Source organism: Mastigoproctus giganteus, chromosome 11 (genome assembly GCF_048544385.1).
Source record: "Mastigoproctus giganteus isolate SK-2022 chromosome 11, ASM4854438v1, whole genome shotgun sequence".
NCBI lineage: Eukaryota > Metazoa > Arthropoda > Arachnida > Uropygi > Thelyphonidae > Mastigoproctus > Mastigoproctus giganteus.
Window position 1 is genome coordinate 99453788 of NC_143585.1, and position 18197 is coordinate 99471984.

Consider the following 18197-nt stretch of genomic DNA (forward strand, 5'->3'; position numbering starts at 1 on the left):
TTTAACAGTAACCGCAGGCAGAGGTGAAGGTGATTCTTGCACAACTTCTATTAGAATAAGAAGCGACCTGGAGCGAGGGGTGTTGGGGGTTTCAGGGACGGATGGCAGTCATCATGGAATAGTTGGGTATATGGGATGTGTTAGGGTAACACGGAATAGGCATAGGAGCATGTATGCTTGCATGTATACCAATGCTAGAAGTATAGTAAATAAACTTGATGAATTTGAAGTGTTGGTCAAGACATCAAAGGCGGATATTGTTGGGATAGCAGAGATGTGGTGTCACACAGATATAAGGAATGCTGAACTGGAATTTGGAGAGTACAATGTGTACAGAAAGGATAGACAGGACAGAAAGGGAGGGGGTGTTATGCTGTTAATTAAGAAAAACATAAAATCAAAGGAAGTGCACCCAGTTAATATAGATGAACAGTGCTCTGTTGAGTCGGTTTGGTGTGAGATAAGCACTGCGAAAGGAAAAATAAGAGTAGGAGTGTGTTATAGGCCTAATGACTTGAATGAGTACAATGAACAATTGTACAGAGAAATAGAGTGGGCCAGTAAATCAGAATGTCTTATAATGGGGGATTTTAACTTCCCAGATATTGACTGGAACTTGTGGGTTGGTCACTCACACACTAGTCAGACTTTTGTGGATTTATTGGATGATTGTTTTCTGCAGCAGCATGTTCGAGAGGCAACCAGAGAAAGTAACACTCTTGATCTGGTTATCAGCAGTGATCATTCGTGTATTAAGAATTTGCACATAAAGGAACCACTAGGTGGCAGTGATCACAGTGTGCTGAAGTGGGATTTATTCAAAGAGGTAACTACCGTCAGGGGTAAAGGAAAGGGATTTTGCTTCCGTAAAGGGGAGTACAGTGGTCTCAGATTGTTTTTAAATTCTGTACAGTGGGATCAACTGACGATGTTACAAACAGTAAATTCTAAGTGGGAAGCATTCAAAGAATTAATCGTGGAAGCAACTAGACTTTATATACCGATTAAGAAATATCGTTCAAGGTTTAGGCCTAAATGGTTATCAAATGAACTAATGAGACTCGTGACAGAGAAGAAAAATGCATGGGATGCATATAAATTATCAGGTGACGCAGAAGCCTGTGGCAGATATAAGCTAGTCTGTAATCAGGTCACAAAGGAGGTTCGGCAGGCGAAGGCGGATTACGAGAAATCTTTGGCAAAAGATGATAAGAAAAACAGCAAGGATTTCTTTACTTATATAAACTCTAAAAGGAAGGGGTGAATATGATTGGTCCACTTGACATCGATGGTTCGACTGTTGATGATCCTGCTCAGATAGCAAACAAACTGAATGAGTATTTTGCATCTACATTCACACGTGAGGAATTATTACAATTTGAAAATGGAAGAAGGTTATCAAATTGTAGCAGTGTGCTTAATGATTTTGTAATAACTGGGAGCAAAGTGGAGGAGAAATTGTTGAAGTTAAACATAAGAAAGGCACCTGGGGTGGATGGGATCTATCCAGTTATTTTAAAGGAGGCGGCAAAGCAACTAAGCAAACCCTTAGCCATAATTATGAGAGCATCCTTGGACTCAGGAGAGGTTCCCACGGACTGGAGATGTGCAAATGTGTCCCCAATTCACAAAGGTGGATCGAAGGGTGACACGAGTAATTACAGACCAGTTAGTTTAACTTCTGTTCCGGGTAAAATAATGGAGTCGCTGGTTAAAGATGCATTGCAGGATCATCTAGACAAGACTGCAGCAATAATTCAAACACAGCATGGGTTTGTTAAGGGAAAGTCTTGTCTGACAAATTTGATTGGTTATTATGATGTGGTCACAAAGGAACTGGATGCAAAAAATAATTTTGATATCATATACTTGGATTTCAGGAAAGCTTTTGACACTGTTGCGCATGGAAGACTACTGTACAAATTGGAGCAGAATGGTATTAAGGGTAAGTTGCTACAATGGATAAAAGGATGGTTAAGTGGGAGAAGACAGAGGGTGGTAATCAATGGGTGCTGCTCTTCATGGACTAATGTTATTAGTGGAGTCCCACAGGGTTCGGTGTTGGGTCCACTGTTGTTTTGTGTATTTATCAATGATATTGATGAAGGTATATCAGGCTTAATGTCGAAGTTTGCAGATGACACAAAGGTTGGCAGGGTTGTTAATGACAGTAATGGCAGTGTGCTACTGCAACAGGATCTAGATAATTTGGGCAGATGGGCTAAGAAGTGGCAACTGAAGTTCAACCTTGACAAATGCAAAGTACTGCATATGGGTAGAAGTAACCCCAGAGAAACGTACCAACTGTGTGGTACTACACTTAAGGTGGTAGAAAATGAAAAAGACCTGGGAGTAATTGTGCAGTCAGATATGAAGTTTTCTGAGCAGTGCAGACAGGCTGCTAGGGTGGGTCATGGGGTTTTGTCAATGATATATAGGAATTTTGCTAGCAGGGAAAAGGAGGTGATTGTCCCTCTGTATAAGGCAATGGTCAGGCCACGCCTTGAGTACTGCGTACAGGTCTGGAGGCCTCATTTTAGGAAGGATGTAGATTTGCTTGAGCGTGTACAGAGAAGAGCAACACGATTGGTGAGGGGAATGAAGGGATTCTCTTACCAAGAGAGGCTTAAGTTCTGCAAATTGCAGTGGCTGGAGACTAGGCACCTGCGCGGTGATCTGATTGAGGTCTATAAGGCCTTGAATGGGTTGAGCACGCTGAATTCTGATGGGATCCTTCCACTTGTTCAGATTACCAACCTACGGGGACATAAGTTCAAATTAAGAAAGGACAGATGTAGAATAGATGTGCGGAAATTTGCCTTTAGCCAGCGGGTGGTTAATTGCTGGAACAAACTTCCATCTGTCGTTGTAGAAGTTGATAGGTTAAATAAATTTAAGGAGGAACTGGACAGGCATTTGGAGGGAATGGTGTGATTTTTTTTTTTTTTTTTTTTTTGGCTGATGCTGCATAAGCTCCTACACTTGCTTTCTTGCATCATGTGCCACTACTACTACTACTACTACTACTACTTCCCCCCCTTCCCTTTGTTGGTGTCATTTATGAAAATCAGAAACAACATTGGTCCCAAAACAAACATTGGGAGATCCCATATTGGACCAATCTGAGGTTGAATAATTACAACCTTCTGCCAAGTGCCCTGCAGCCACCCTGTAATCCATTTCAGGATTTTGTCCATGATCGCAACATGTTCCGCAGCAACTCTCATGGGGGACAGAGTCAAATGCTTTACTAGAATCCAAATAAACAGTATTAAATTATTTCCTGCATCAAACTCTTGATTGACTGTTTCAAAATAGCTAACAGAATACTTAAACATAATTTTGCCCCTTAACAAAACCACATTTTGTATCCTTTAAAATTGGGTCATTCCATGTTAAGTGGCCTAGGGGTCCTTGCTCGACCATCTTCAATTTTGTTGAAACTTGGTATGGATGTTTAAACAGGTTTCAAATGAAGCTGTGCAAAATTTCAGTTCAAAATATAGTATACTTGAGGCACCAGCACCTTTTTGTGGTCACTTGTGTTATGTGGAATAAATCACAAAAAATTTTCAAAGTTTTAAGTGTTACTGTTGCACAATGGTGAGAGGAAGTGCTCTGAAACTTGGTATACCTAGTTAACTTTTGGTGTCCAGGCTCTAAAACTGTCACCAAAAATTTGTTGCAACAAATTGAAGCAAGACTTTTGAAAGTCATAACTTTGAAATAAAAACCTTTGATACCTCCTTCTTTGGATATTCCACTTATGAACTGCATAAATTCAGCCTAACTAAATATCAGCTCTTATACTCGTTTTCTGGCTGAGATATTTTCCTTCAACGATTGACTCAAAATCTGAAAGTCAAATTTGACTTATTTTAAGCGGCAAATATCTTTATGTGGGACTCTTTTAATTCTCTTGTTTTTGCCACCACTGGAAAGAGCAGAGTTTCAGCTACAAGGATCATGGTTTATCTGTTTTGTGTTTCACTTAAGGCCTTAAAATTAAGCCCTAAACATCAAGTAGTTTTATGTGCCGTGTTGTTATTTTGTGAGATCTTTTTTTTTTTGTTGCAGAGCACTTCCTTAATCCTGCCTAATGTTTAGAATAATCTAGAAATAGAGTATATTGTATAATTCTGAAATATTCTAGAATACCCAAGAATTATAGAATTTTCTAGAATCGTACAAAAAAAAAGTATAAATAGCTGATATTTGAACCATACTGTTATTAATGTGTTTTATCTTCATGATGAACAGTTCATTTATTTTGTCCTCTATTTTTTATTGTTTGACTGTAATAAAGTTAATTAAATTTTCATTGCTTGCAGAAACGTCTACTTGTTAGTCAGCATGAAAGCCATGGAATCAGAAGATTTTGCTAGAGATAAGCTGGACTCGTGCACCATCAGTCATATGGATAATTCTAAATGTCATGTGCTATCCTATACACACAAAACTGGGTTAAAATTATTTAAAGAATTTGAAGAACAGCTGATAGGGCGACGTTGTGGATTAAAACTCTGTGAAGAAGACACAATTTGTCTACATCATGTTGCAATCCTTTCCAGAAGAAAAATCATATGGTGAAAAAGTTTACAACCAATTGATTTGTCAATGACAGACTACCTTTTATGTCTAACAAAGGTAGACATAAAAGCGTTCAGTGTTGGGTCCATTGTTGTTTTCTGTATTTATAAATGATATTGATGATGGTATATCAAGCTTAATGTCCAAGTTTACAGATGATACAAAGGTTGGCAGAGTTGTTAAGGACACTACTGACAGTATGCTGCTGCAGCAAGATCTGAAAAGGTTGAGCAGATGGGCTGAGAGATTACATTGACAAATGTAAAGTACTACATATGGGAAATAGTAACCCCAGAGTAACGTATCAACTTTGTGGTACTACACTGACAGTGGTAGAGAATGAAAAGGACCGGGGGTAATTGTGCAGGCAGATATGAAGTTTTCTGAGCAGTGCAGATGGGCTGCAAGAGTAGCTCATGGTGTCTTGTCAGTGATATACAGGAATTTTTCTAGCAGGGATAAGGAGGTGATTATTCCCTTGTATAAGGCAATGGTCAGGCCACACTTTGAGTACTGTATACAGGTCTGGAGGCCTCATTTCAAGAAGGATGTAGAGCTGCTGGAACGAGTACAGAGAAGGGCAACAAGATTAGTGAATAGAACAAATGGTTGCTCTTACGAAGAAAGACTTAAGTTTTGCAAATTACAGTGTCTGGAGACTAGGCACCGGTGAGGTGATCTGATAGAGGTGTATAAAGCCTTGAATGGTTTGAGTATGTTCAATGCTGATGGGATTCTTCCTCTTGCTCAGAATAATCACCTGAGAGGGCATAAATTCAAATTGAGGAAAGACAGATGTAGGATAGATGTGTGGAAATTTGCCTTTAGCCAGCAGGTAGTTGGTTGGTGGAACAGACTTCCATCCCTTGTTATGGAAGTTGATAGCCTAAATAAATTTAAGGCTCAGCTGGACAGGTATTTCAAAGAATGGAGGGGTGAAGTGGAAGGGTTTTTTGTTTTTTTTTTTGTGTATAAATACACCAAAAAAAAGTTTTTTTTTTTTTTTGGCTGATGCTGCATAAGCTTGCTTTCTCGCATCATATGCCTTTACTAATGCTAATGTGCTAAATCAGGCCAGAAGCTGTGCCCATCATGCCAAAAAGAGTAACGGCCGAAAAGCAACAACAGGAACATCAAGTTCATCTGAAATAGACCATGATGACTGATGACAAAATGCATGTGACTGAAAGCTTGAATGCAAGTTTGATGGCTGTTGGTATTTCTCCTCTGAAATTTCAGATAATGGCTAAGAGAGACTCACAAGACTCACTGCCAAAAGGAAGGCAAGTCAAGTACAAGATGTACTTGCCAGTAAAATTGCATCTATTGGTGGCTTCGATCCAAATGATATCATGGAGCCAAGTGCAAATCATCAGTGTGAAAATTGCTTAAATTACAATTAGCTGCTAAAAGAATTGAAAGAAAAGTTGTGGTATCAAGTAATTCAGAAAAACTTCAAATATTAACACTAGCTCCAGTTAGTTGGTCCATAAAGAAAACAATGGAAGGGTTTAGTGTCTCAGAAAGAATGGTCAAGGAAGCTAGAAAACTTAAAGCAGTAGAAGGAATCATGGTCATACCTGGAAAAAAAGCAAGGAAAAAAGAAGCTTTCTGAGAAGTAAAGCAAAAGGTGATGGAATTTTTTGAAGATGATGAATTTTGTCGGATATGCCCTGGAAAGAAAGATTACATTTCCATTAGAAATGCTGATGGAATAAAAATGAAAATGCAAAAGTGACTACTACTCAGCAATTTGAAGGAAATGTTTATAACTTATCGAGATAGATGATGAATGGATCTGACATTGGATTTTCTAAATTTTGTGAACTTCGACCCAAGTGGTGTGTCACAGTTGGTGCACCAGGAACATATTCTGTATGTGTATGCACAATACAAAAAAATGTCAAGTTAATGTTAACAGCAAGTCCTGTTGAATATGATTACAAGGTTCTCATTGCTAAAACAGTCTGTGATTTGGAGCCAAAAGATTGTATGCTTCATCGGTGTGAAAAATGTTCAGAATATTTTTGAAAACAATGAACCATAAGATATTATTGAATTCAAGCAATGGATATACACTGACAGAAATACACTGGACACAAAGCAATTAACAACTGAACATTTTATTGAAGAGTTGGGTACAAAGATATTTAACCTTTCCTGTCATCACTACATTGCTAAACATCAAAGCTACCATTTGAAGTCAACAGAGGAAAGCCTAATGACAGGAGAATTGTCATCTTGATGGATTTTGCAGAAAATTATTCATTTGTTGTGCAAGATGCTGTTCAAGGGTGTTGAACTTCAGAATATAAGTTTCTGCATAATCAGTGACTGCCTTCAACATGACATAATTGCAGTGCATGTTTTTCTAACCAACTTAATTGAATAATTGAAGAGTTTCTTTGCAGAAATCAGGCACATTTACTACTTCAGTGATGGTTCTGCAGCTCAGTACAAGAATTTTATTAGCTTGTGTCATCTGCAGAAGGATTTTGATATCAGTGCTGAATGGAATTTCTTTGGCACTAGCCATGGCAAGTCACTATGTCATGGAACTGGTGGAACAATAAAATGATTGGCAGCACGTGCAAGTCTCCAATGCCCAATTGAAAACCAAATCCTGACACCAAGAAACATGTTTGAATTTTGTGACAAGCATGTGACTGAAATAAAATTCTGTTTTGTTTCTAAAGAGGAAATTGAACAAGTAAGGCCATTTCAAGAGAAAAGATTCATAGACGGTCAAACTATTGCTGGAACAAGAGAAAATTGTCATTTCATTCCTATTGATGCAAGACAGATTCATGTTTGCATAGTATCAAATGACACACCATCATCGTTTGTAGCTCATGTAGATCAGACTAGTGAAACCAATATTCAATATGTGCCAATTGTTAATTTACAACCTGGCCAATACATTGCCTGTATTTATGACAATAATTGGTGGATTGGAAATATTTGTGAAATTTCATTTGAAGAACATGATGTATTGGTAAATTTCATGCATCCTCATGGAGCAGCTCGCTCATTTCACTGGTCTTTTTTTTTTTTTTTTGGTAGTTGTTGGCGCATCGGCTTCTGTGGCCATATTGCACCTCCCAAGGTTTTTGCAGTACTTTGATCCAAGCCCAAGGCGGGAATCGAACCCGCGACCTTTGGGTTGCCGGGCAGGTACTTTACCCACTCGGCTAGCCCGGTCGGCTTCACTGGTCTGCTAGACAAGATGTCTGCTGGATTCCTGAACAACAAATTATTGCCAATCTTCCAGCTCCAAAAACAACAACAAAGGGACAACAATATAGCTTGCCTGAAGTAGTAATATCAACCATCAGTGAAAAATTCCAGTCCACTACAAAGCAGTGATTCAATATCTTTACACTCACTTGCTTATTTAAAATTGTAATGTGTTTTAAATAAATTTTGTTTCAGTTATAACTTCTTTCAAGCTTAGAAACCAATAGAACATAATCTTTATGCTTGGAATCCTGAATAAAGACCACTTTTCAAGCTTGGGAACTTGCACTAAAGAAACCCATGCAATTTCTTTTCTTGTCATTTGCACCCCCAATTGTAAAAAATACAGATCTTTTTGTGCATCGGCAATATATCCTTTCTCCTTAAACCAAAGGGCAGAGTAATTGCAGAAAATTTCACTTTTGTAAATGCAATAGTTCTGTCCTTATTGAGATGGGAAACTTCACCATCAAATAAGAATGCAAATATTATGTGGAAAATATAAAATGTTTAAGGCCATTTTTTAGGCCTTAAGTAGCAAGACACAAAACTGAAAAACCATGATTCTTGTTGCTTAAAACCTACTCTTTCCAATGGTGGCAAAATTGAGAGAATTGAAGGTGTCCCACATTAAAATATTTGCTCCTAAAGATCTTTGAAGGAAAATATCTCAGCCAGCAAACAAGTATAAGAGCTCATATTTAGTTAGGCTGAATTCATGCAGATGTTAAATGGAATGCCCAAAGAAGAAGGTACCAAAGGTTTTTATTTCAAAGTTATGACTTTCAAAATTCTTGTTTAAATTTGTTGTGACAAATTTTTGGTGCAGTTTTAGACTGCATTGTAAAAAATGTGAAGGTTTTTGAGCCTGGATACCAAAGGTTTTGCATTCTCTGCCAAACATTAACTGGGTATACCAAGTTTCAGAGCACTACCTCTCAATGTTGTGCAACAGTAACACTTAAAACTTTGAAAATTTTTTGCTGCACGTAACACAAGTGACCTCCACAAAAAAGGTGCTGGTGCCTCAAGCATACTATATTTTGAACTGAATTTTTGCACAGCTTCTTTGGAAATCTGTTTAAACATCAACACCAAGTTTCAACAAAATTGAAGATGGTCGAGCAGGGACCATTTTCAAAATTAGGCCACTTGACATGGAATCACCCAATTTCCTTTCTCTCTAAATGTTTCTGTACAATTGCAATTACTGATCACTGCCTCTGTGATTTTCCCTACTACTGAAGTCAGACTGACTGGTCTGTAGTTACCAAATTCACCCTTAGAACTGCCTTTATGTATTGGTGTTACTTGGCACTTCTACAATCTCTCCCAAGTCCAGATGCCTTGAAAATTAACTTTAATGGTTCAAAAAACTCTCTCACTGCCATCTCCAAGATTATTGGGTAAATGCCATCAATTCCAGGAGTCTTACTTGCCTTTAGGCTGAAAGTTTTTTTAAAATAAACAGTCATCTGTCTGTAATTTTAATACTTAAAATTTCGTACTGATCAGGCTTATGCACACAATCTCTCTCTCTCTCTCTCTCTCTCTCTCTCTCTGCATTATGAAGGTTTTTCTTCTGTAAACATTGATACAGAGTACCAGTTCAGTTCATCAGCCCTGTCAGTTGGGTTATCTAGGATATTTTTTGTCAAACATTATGCAAGGGTCTGATCTGATTCATTTTCTTCTTTGTATTCACCTACATTAAAAACTTGCTCCATTCTTTGCCCTCTTAGACGATTTTTTTTTAATATACTGTCCTTAGTCAACCTAAAAGGATATACTTTAAAGTTATTTACTGATGTAGGCTTCATTGCTCTTCATCTCTAATGCTGATAATTTCTGTACAGTGAGCCCAGTGATGCCCTATGGTTCATGGGCAATGATTGAGCCTAGAATGTTCTTAAATCCTAGTATTAAGCATTACGTGCTGATAAATTTTCTTCCATAAGGGAATTTATCAGCACGAAATTTTCCTTCCAGTCCATAAGGGGCAAATTGAAATCTCCCCTAATAAGACATTAATCCTTGCTTGCCCATTCCATCTGCATTTAGAAGCTCTCACCATGCCAGAGCAGTGCCATTGTTATAAATCAAAACTTTGATTCACCATTTTTGAATTGCTGCAAAGTCTGCAGTAGTATCTTGAAACAATCATAATCAGTTTATATGTAAACAACAATCCAACAGAAATCCATAAGGAAAAAAATTCTAAAATTAAGCTAATGTTTGAAAGCATACTATACTAGTAAAGTTTTGTCTTTATTTTAATATAAAATGTGTATGTTGTCAGTTAAGTTTAATTTGTAGTGCAATGTAGACTTTAAAAAAAAAAATCTATTTGCCTCCTGTTTTTTAGGGAAGAACTCCTGCATTTTGCAAAAAAAAAATCTTTTTTTTTTTTTTCCAAAAAAATTCGCATTTTCCTATTGCTTAGTTACCTGATATCCAGCTTTTCAAAAGCCAGAAGTTGGCATCTTTGTATATTCCATCGTACTGACCTTTTCTATCAGAAAATATTAAATCTGAAGTAGTTTTCTCTCAGTATCAGTCAACATTATTTTATTTTATATTTTCAGTGAATTTAATTTCAGTGCTGAAAATTGGATTTAAAAAATTAGCTTTCTCCTGCTTTCAAAAATCAAAGATTGGCCTCTGTGGAGGAGAATAACTATTAAAAATCTATAGTAGTGTAGAAAAGTCAGTTTCCTCTAGAGTGAAGGTTTCAGATAAGACTGCTATTATTGAAGATATTAGTCCTTATTATCCAATATATAGTGTCAGAGGTGCCTCCGTAGCCAGGTGGGCAGCAACAGCAGTGCATAGCACATGCTTCTTGATTAAACTGGGGTTCGAGCCCATGACCACCAAATACAGAGGATGGAGAAAGGTCAGGGAATGACCACTGCATATCCCCGGAGCAATATGGCCTTAGTTGCTAATGCTCCTAAAAACCAAATAACAACAACATATAGTGTCAGGATAAGGAAAATAATTAAGTGTACCATTTCAAAAAATTTATTTCCCCCCCCCAAAAAAAATATAATTAGCATAATTTTCCTGTGGGTGGGATGACTTGCAATTTCTGCTTGGATCTGAAATGACACTACTGTTTACATTTCATTACACTCCATTTCAAGTCACATTACTAATAACAAGAGCACATTAACTCTTCTTTTGTTTTTTTTAAATGAGAATCCCAAGCACAAGCGTTATTAGAATACATAGTACTTAATACTCCACATGGCTTGAAGGTTGAGAAGATGAAAGAAGATACTTGTTGACATTAGACTTGAATTTCTGTAGAGAAATTCAAATTATAGATTGTTCCAAAAAATGGAAGTTGAATGAACGAGGAAGAAGAAAAGTTGGTTCTGTGAGTTTGAACTTGGACAGTAAAAAGATGTTGACTGGTTGTGGCACATGTTCACACTGGTTTGAAAGAGAGAGAGAGAGAGAGAGAGAGAGAGAGAGAGAGAAGAAATTATAGAAGCCAGTACAGAAGAACAGTGCCCATAGAAGTATCTATAGAAAGAGCATGCAGCAGAAACAGAATGTCTATGAGACAGAGAGTGGAGAGACTTTGTTAGAGATGAGTGATTAATTAACCTAACTGCCCGCTTTTCAATGGAATTTAGAGCCTCAGATGTGTTTTGGGGACACCGCCACAGATGTGGGAACAATATTCCATGGTAGGGCAGATTTGCGATTCGTACAGAGCAAACAGCTGCTTGGGAGAAAAGTAAAGACGAGAGCAAAAGAAAAAAAACCCAGTTTTTTAGATGCAGAGGAAGCAATGTTTGTAATGTGCTTATGCCAAGAGAGATTAGAAATTAAGATAATCCCCAACAGAGATATATGATCTTGCATAGAAATCAGAGTGTCATCGAAGATAAGCATAGGAGCAGAAGAACCTTTTGCGAGCTATATAAGACAGGATTGTGTTTTAAAAGGATTGAAGCAACTAAGATATGCTTTGTGCCATCTGCTAGTATTCCTTGTTCGTAGAAGTTCTCTTCAATCGTGTCTCTCATAAGATGCTTTTAACTTCAATGTTTCACCATCTCTAAGCCTTGCCCCCACTCCCCTTTTTTTTTTTGTTAGTTGTTGGCGCATCGGCTTCTGTGGCCATAATGCACCTCCCAAAGTTTTTTCTGATCCAAGCCCTAGGCAGGATTCGAACCCGCAACTTTTGGGTTGCCAGGCAGGCACTTTACCCACCTGGCTAGCCCGGTCAGCGCCTTTGCTCATGGATGACTCTTCATTAGAAAAAAAGAAAAAGATGAAAGGAGTAATATCAGAGTGGGAACTATGCAGTCCTGGATGGGCTGTGTGTGTGTGTGTGTGTGTGTGTGTGTGTGTGTGTGTGTGTGTGTGTGTGTGTGTGTGTGTGTGTGTGTGGTGCAGTTTTGTGATTGTTCCCTGTGTTTTTAAACTAGTTCATATGGTCTTGTACTGTCATGTAGTAAGAGATCTTAGATGCCCTTAAAGGATATCTAGGATCTCTTCATTGCATAGATATCTGATTTTTTTTTCTTTCAAAGATGATGCAGACAATGGGAACACAGATTCAAATTAAGGAAATTATGTAGATAATTTCATAGATGATCAAAATTATATAGTTTCAAATAATGTAGATTTGAATGCAAGAAAATTTATTAGAGCAATTAGAGCAATCAGAGCATTAATTAGAGCAATCAGAAAGCTATTGGAGTAAAAATAGAAATTATGTAGATTTAAAGGATTGAATAAATATTCAGAAAAAATGAATCATTTGTAAAACTGGAGTGATGTTTTTTTTTTTTTTTTTTTTGATATGTTACATAATCTGTGCATCCTTGTATTTTACTACATTTTGATTCTAGTTTTTTTTTTTTTTTTTTTGGGGGGGATTTTTCTGAAAACAGATCTTGAGTTTGTTAAAAGTTGTTATTATATGCCTCAGTATTTATAGTTTGTCCCTTCATAATGCCCATCAAAATATCTTTTGTGTCCCAAAGACAGTGGTGGCTGTTACTTTTCCTGCAAAGCATGCTCTATTTAACTTTGTGCATTGGAAGTTTGGGTGTGCTGCCAATCCACAGATTGTCATTTGGTGTGCAGCTCAAGATGGTGTATCCACATTTCATCACTTGGGGGGGGGGCTTCCCCATTTGACTTATATTGTGCTGGTATCCCAGTACAAATTACTCCTTCCAAACTTTGTCTAGTGCCAGTTGTCATGAAACAAAACCCTGTACGTACGATAACCCAGGTGATTAATTATTGCATTCCACTTCTTCCCTTCTTTACTAATTCTGAGTGTTGTCAAATCAGTATTTATTTCTCATACTAACTGCAATTGAATACACCAACATATATGACTAAAATTTTATTAAAATAAATTAAAACAATAAAAATAAAACAGGATATAATTTGATGTAAAAATAAAATACACTGACAACTGTAGTAGAGTTAAAAGCAATAAAATTGAAATATGCACGAAATGTTACAAATTAAAAGTGATAAAACAACGGCGCAGCTTTCAAAGGAGGCAGCTGCCTTTGAAAGCTATGGTGTTGTTTTATCGCTTTTAATTTTTAATATTTTGTATATATTTTAATTTTATCTATATTTTTTATTTCTTTTAACTCTACAGTTTCAGTGTGTTTGATTTTTGCATCAAATTTTATCCTTTTTTATTTTATTTTAATAAAGTTTTGATCACATATGGTTGGTGTATTCAATTTCAGTTAGTATGAGTCTTAACTTTCCCAATCCCTGAGGCCTATTCGAAAAACTCAATATTTCATTGTTTAGTGCTCCTGCCAAGGCTGGGCAACCACTGCATTATTGAACATGGAGCCCAACTTTTCCTTGTTTTTATGCACTTACATGTTTGACCTAGCATGAGCTGTGCTTCTGTCCAACAGGGTCATCAATATAATGTTTTTCAGATGTTTAACTATTCCCTTATCTGGTATTAACTCATCACAGCTGTTTGTTTACAACAAACCCCAATATCTGACTCCATTTTGAATGAACTGTTCTATCACTTTTGAAATTTTGTAGTGGGGCAGAGGGGAAAGTTAGAAAACTATTGTAAATCAGTTTACGTTGAGGAAACAAAAAAAACTATGTAGCAAAACTTTATAGATTTCTGGAATCCAGTAGCTACCATGTACATTACCCTCCAAAAAAGTATCCGTACACATTTCCATTTCAAATTTATATCATTGCCACTCACTTGAATAGTCTGCTGATTCCTCTTTGGCTGTAGGCTCCTCCGTAGCCAGGTGGGCAGGAGCAGTAGTGCGTAGCACACGCTTCTTGATTAGACCGGGGTTCGAGCCTGTGACCACCAAATATGGAGGATGTGGAAAGGACAGGGAATGACCACCGCATATCCCCCGGAGCAATATGGCCTTAGTTGCTAATGCTCCTAAAAAACCAAATAACAAATAACCTCTTTGGCTGTGTGACATGCTCCATCCTCCTTGGTAGGCAGGCTTTTCCTTCCACAAATGAATGATAGCCTGTAAAAGGTATAGTCCTCCATCACTGTTGCATAACAGTGACCAATTTAGCTACTAGTGTAGTATGTGTTGGTCTTGTCCTCACTTGATGTTCCAGTTCATCACACAGGATCCATAGAATTCAAATTGAGAATCTGCATGGGCCATTTTAGCCTTTGTGCATTTTTGTCTAAGAACCATTTTCAAACAGCACTGGCAGTACAGCATGTGGGGGCATTATCCTGTTGAAACAAACACTGGTCTGGACCAAAGACCTGCCGCATTATAGGAACTGTGGAATTGTCCAAAATATTAAGGTAGGTGTCAGCATTCATGGTTCCCAACACAACCACCAAAAGTCTTGGACTAGACTGTGAGAAACAGTACAACACCATAACTCCACCTCCTCCATACTTCATTGTTGGCTCGTTGCACTCTGGCAGTAGACATTATCCAGGCCTGCTCTACACCCGGCTATTCTGAATGGAGAATAGGGTGTGGCAAGATTTGCTACTCCACAGAAGTGATTTTCACTGCTCTATGGACTAATTAGCATTCATTGCACTATGCAAGGTGAAACTGCTTAATTGCACCACTCTTCCGTGAAGGAGAGTGGTGCAGTTAAGCCAAAGATCGGTGTGTTTATATAGACTTCAGTCCCTATTGTCCTTAAACTTGGTTGACGTTTTTCAGGGATGTCTGATAAGATTGTTGTAATATTCTATTAAGACCCCTCTGGTCAGCTGGAGTGAGCTTCTGTGGCACCACAGTTCTTCTACTTCGTGACAGTTTTACTGACAGTTGACTTTGGATGGTGTATACTGTAAGCAATGTGACATCCAATGATAAACCTCTCAAAATCAGTCAGCTCAAATCTATATTCCATGAGATCAAGTAACGTGTGGCTTATATGCCAGTCTAAATCACTTGTTTATCCAGAAAGGTCCAATGGACTTAAAAATAGGGATGTCCAAATACTTTTTGGAGGGTAGCATATATGGATTAGCTTGCATTTGGAGGAGTGTAGTTGGTTGCTTTTTTTTTTTTACTCCCAACCAGTTATCAAATGTAAACAACTACACACTAGTCTTAGATTTTTTTGTCATAAATTATGCTGTTATGATAGAATTATTTGTCTTTTAATGTTTACTGAAATTAACATTGTTTCATAGGATTTTTATTTATTTTTGTTTATTTTCAAACATTTGTTCTTGTTCCATTCAACCTGTGTATATAAGAAATAATTATTGGTGTTATTTGCTATTATTTGGGAACAGGTGGAAGCAGTTTCTATTTCATTATTATCTCTTAATATTGTTTTTAGTCTATAATATATTATTCTTTATTTAGGGTTTCCCAGCTGAGTTTTCTATGTATTTAAATTATTGCCGTGGTTTGCGGTTTGAGGAAGCTCCTGATTATATGTATTTACGTCAGTTATTTCGTATTCTGTTTCGCACATTAAGCTTCCAATATGATTATACATTTGACTGGACCATGTTAAAGCAGAAAGCTGCAGCTTCAGCTGCTGCAGGTAGTGGAACTTCTCAAGCTGTTGCAACTTCAGGTAAGCACTAATTTAAAATTTAAGTATTTTAACTTTTTAAAAACTAAGGCAAAAATTTTGACTTCCTGTAAATTGTATATTTTCAAAGAAACCTAGAACTCTAACTTGTGTTATTACACTTTTATGATTTTTATAAGATGCATACAGTACTGAATTTATAATTTAGTTATTATATTTTAAATACTGTATTTACAAATATTAAAAGTTTGAACATTTTTGTATGATATTCCATATGTTTAGCTTATAAAATACTTCGTACACAGATATTTCTTAACATCAGTTTTTTGCATATATATATATATATATATATATATATATATATATATAATATTAAGGATAATATAAAGAACCATTAGAATAAGCAGATCAATCCAATAATAATACCATCAGGGACCTAAGAAAACGCAAAAAATATATATATATTATCGCGTTTTACCGACAATCTAGATGACTTCAACTGGGGCCAACCACCCAGAATGAAGGCAAAAAACAACAAGAGGTTCTCTGTTTCTGTGATGATCAATATATGCTAAGTAATTTAAATCTAAACCAAATATAAACCAGTATAGGCCAAATGTAAATCGAATATAAATAAATCGAATGATGATAATAAAAGTTTAGAAATATTAGAATCAAAGGTAAGAAATATAAGTAAAATATAAATGTAAGCATATATTAATCATCGTTGACCCAACAGAGCCACAACTTATATCTTGTAATGTCTTTAAACTGCCCTACACTCTTTATTTTTATTTCTCCGAAATTATTTGGGCAATCCGAGGACGTAGGAGAAACTCTTTCTTATCTATACCACTATTTTTCGCCTTTGTGGAGTTCAGGTTCTATTATTCCTACTCCTTTAGTTTTTCTTCTTACTATCTGCATGTTTCTCTATGCGTTAATTTAATTATTTATTTTTACCGTATCCATCACATAGGGGGCACCACATATTATTTTGACGACTATTACATTATGTCCTAGATACGGTCAATATGTAGTATGTATTATATATTTAATCTTATTTTAATCATTAAATTACGTTCTCTGTCGGGTCAACGATGATTAATATATGCTTACATTTATATTTTACTTATATTTCTTACCTTTGATTCTAATATTTCTAAACTTTTATTATCATCATTCGATTTACATTTGGCCTTTACTGGTTTATATTTGGTTTAGATTTAAATTACTTAGCATATATTGATCATCACAGAAACAGAGAACCTCTTGTCATTTTTTGCCTTCATTCTGGGTGGTTGGCCCCAGTTGAAGTCATCTAGATTGTCGGTAAAAGGCGATAATATATATATATTTTTTTTACGTTTTCTTAGGTCCCTGGTGGTATTATTATTGGATTGATCTGCTTATTCTAATGGTTCTTTATATTATCCTTAATATTATAAACATTATGGGTGTATTGCATGATTGCTTGCAACTGCATTGACTCATAAATATTATTTACATATTAGTTAGTTATTGTCGTTTTAACTTTCTTTCTTTATTTTATTTTTTTTTATCAATAATTATAAATATATATATATATATATATATATATATATATATAGATATGTATGTATGCCAAATATATACACAAACATATATATATTTGGCTCATCGGTGTGTGTGTGTGTGTGTGTGTGTGTGTGTGTGTGTGTGTGTGTGTGTGTGTGTGTGTGTACACACACTGATAAGCCAAAACATTATGACCAGTAAATCATTATGCAAATAGAAGCAACTGCAGGTGAGCTATGGCGCATGTACGGGTCGGGACACAGTATAAAAAAAAACACCTGATACTGAGCTCCATTAATCAGTGTTGCTTGTGTACTTCAGATTGGAAAGTTTGACAAAGGCCAAATTGTAATGGCCAGAAGACTGGGTCAGAGCCAGATGGCGCCTCCGTAGCCAGGTGGGCAGGAGCAGCAGTGCATAGCACACGCTTCTTGATTAGACCGGGGTTCAATCAAGCCCATCACCACCAAATACGGAGAATGCGGAAAGGTCAGGGAATGACCACCGCATATCCCGGATCAATATGACCTTAGTTGCTAATGCTCCTAAAAACCAAACAACAACAACAACAACAGAGCCAGACATCCTCTCAGATATGCCAGAAAAGCTGTACTGACTACCTGGGAGTATAAAACACTGATGGAATTGATATTTGGGTGATACTCAAGTCAAGTAGACCCAATTTCGGTGAAGTCCGGACGGTCTGTGACAGCCAGTCCCTCTGCTTGCACCTTCACGATGGTGGGACTGTTAGTTAGCATGGGTATAACCTCCATGCACAAGCACAC

At 36.7% G+C, this 18197-nt stretch overlaps 1 protein-coding gene across 1 annotated transcript in view; it reads left to right on the forward strand.

Annotated features, from left to right (window-relative positions):
• Positions 1 to 18197, forward strand: part of LOC150078289 (casein kinase I-like) — a 158408-nt gene that overhangs the window by 125811 nt on the left and 14400 nt on the right. Inside the window, exon 7 of the mRNA XM_090385224.1 lies at positions 15678 to 15894. Coding sequence (XP_090241350.1) covers positions 15678 to 15894 — 217 coding nt within the window. The remainder of the gene's footprint in view (positions 1 to 15677; positions 15895 to 18197) is intronic.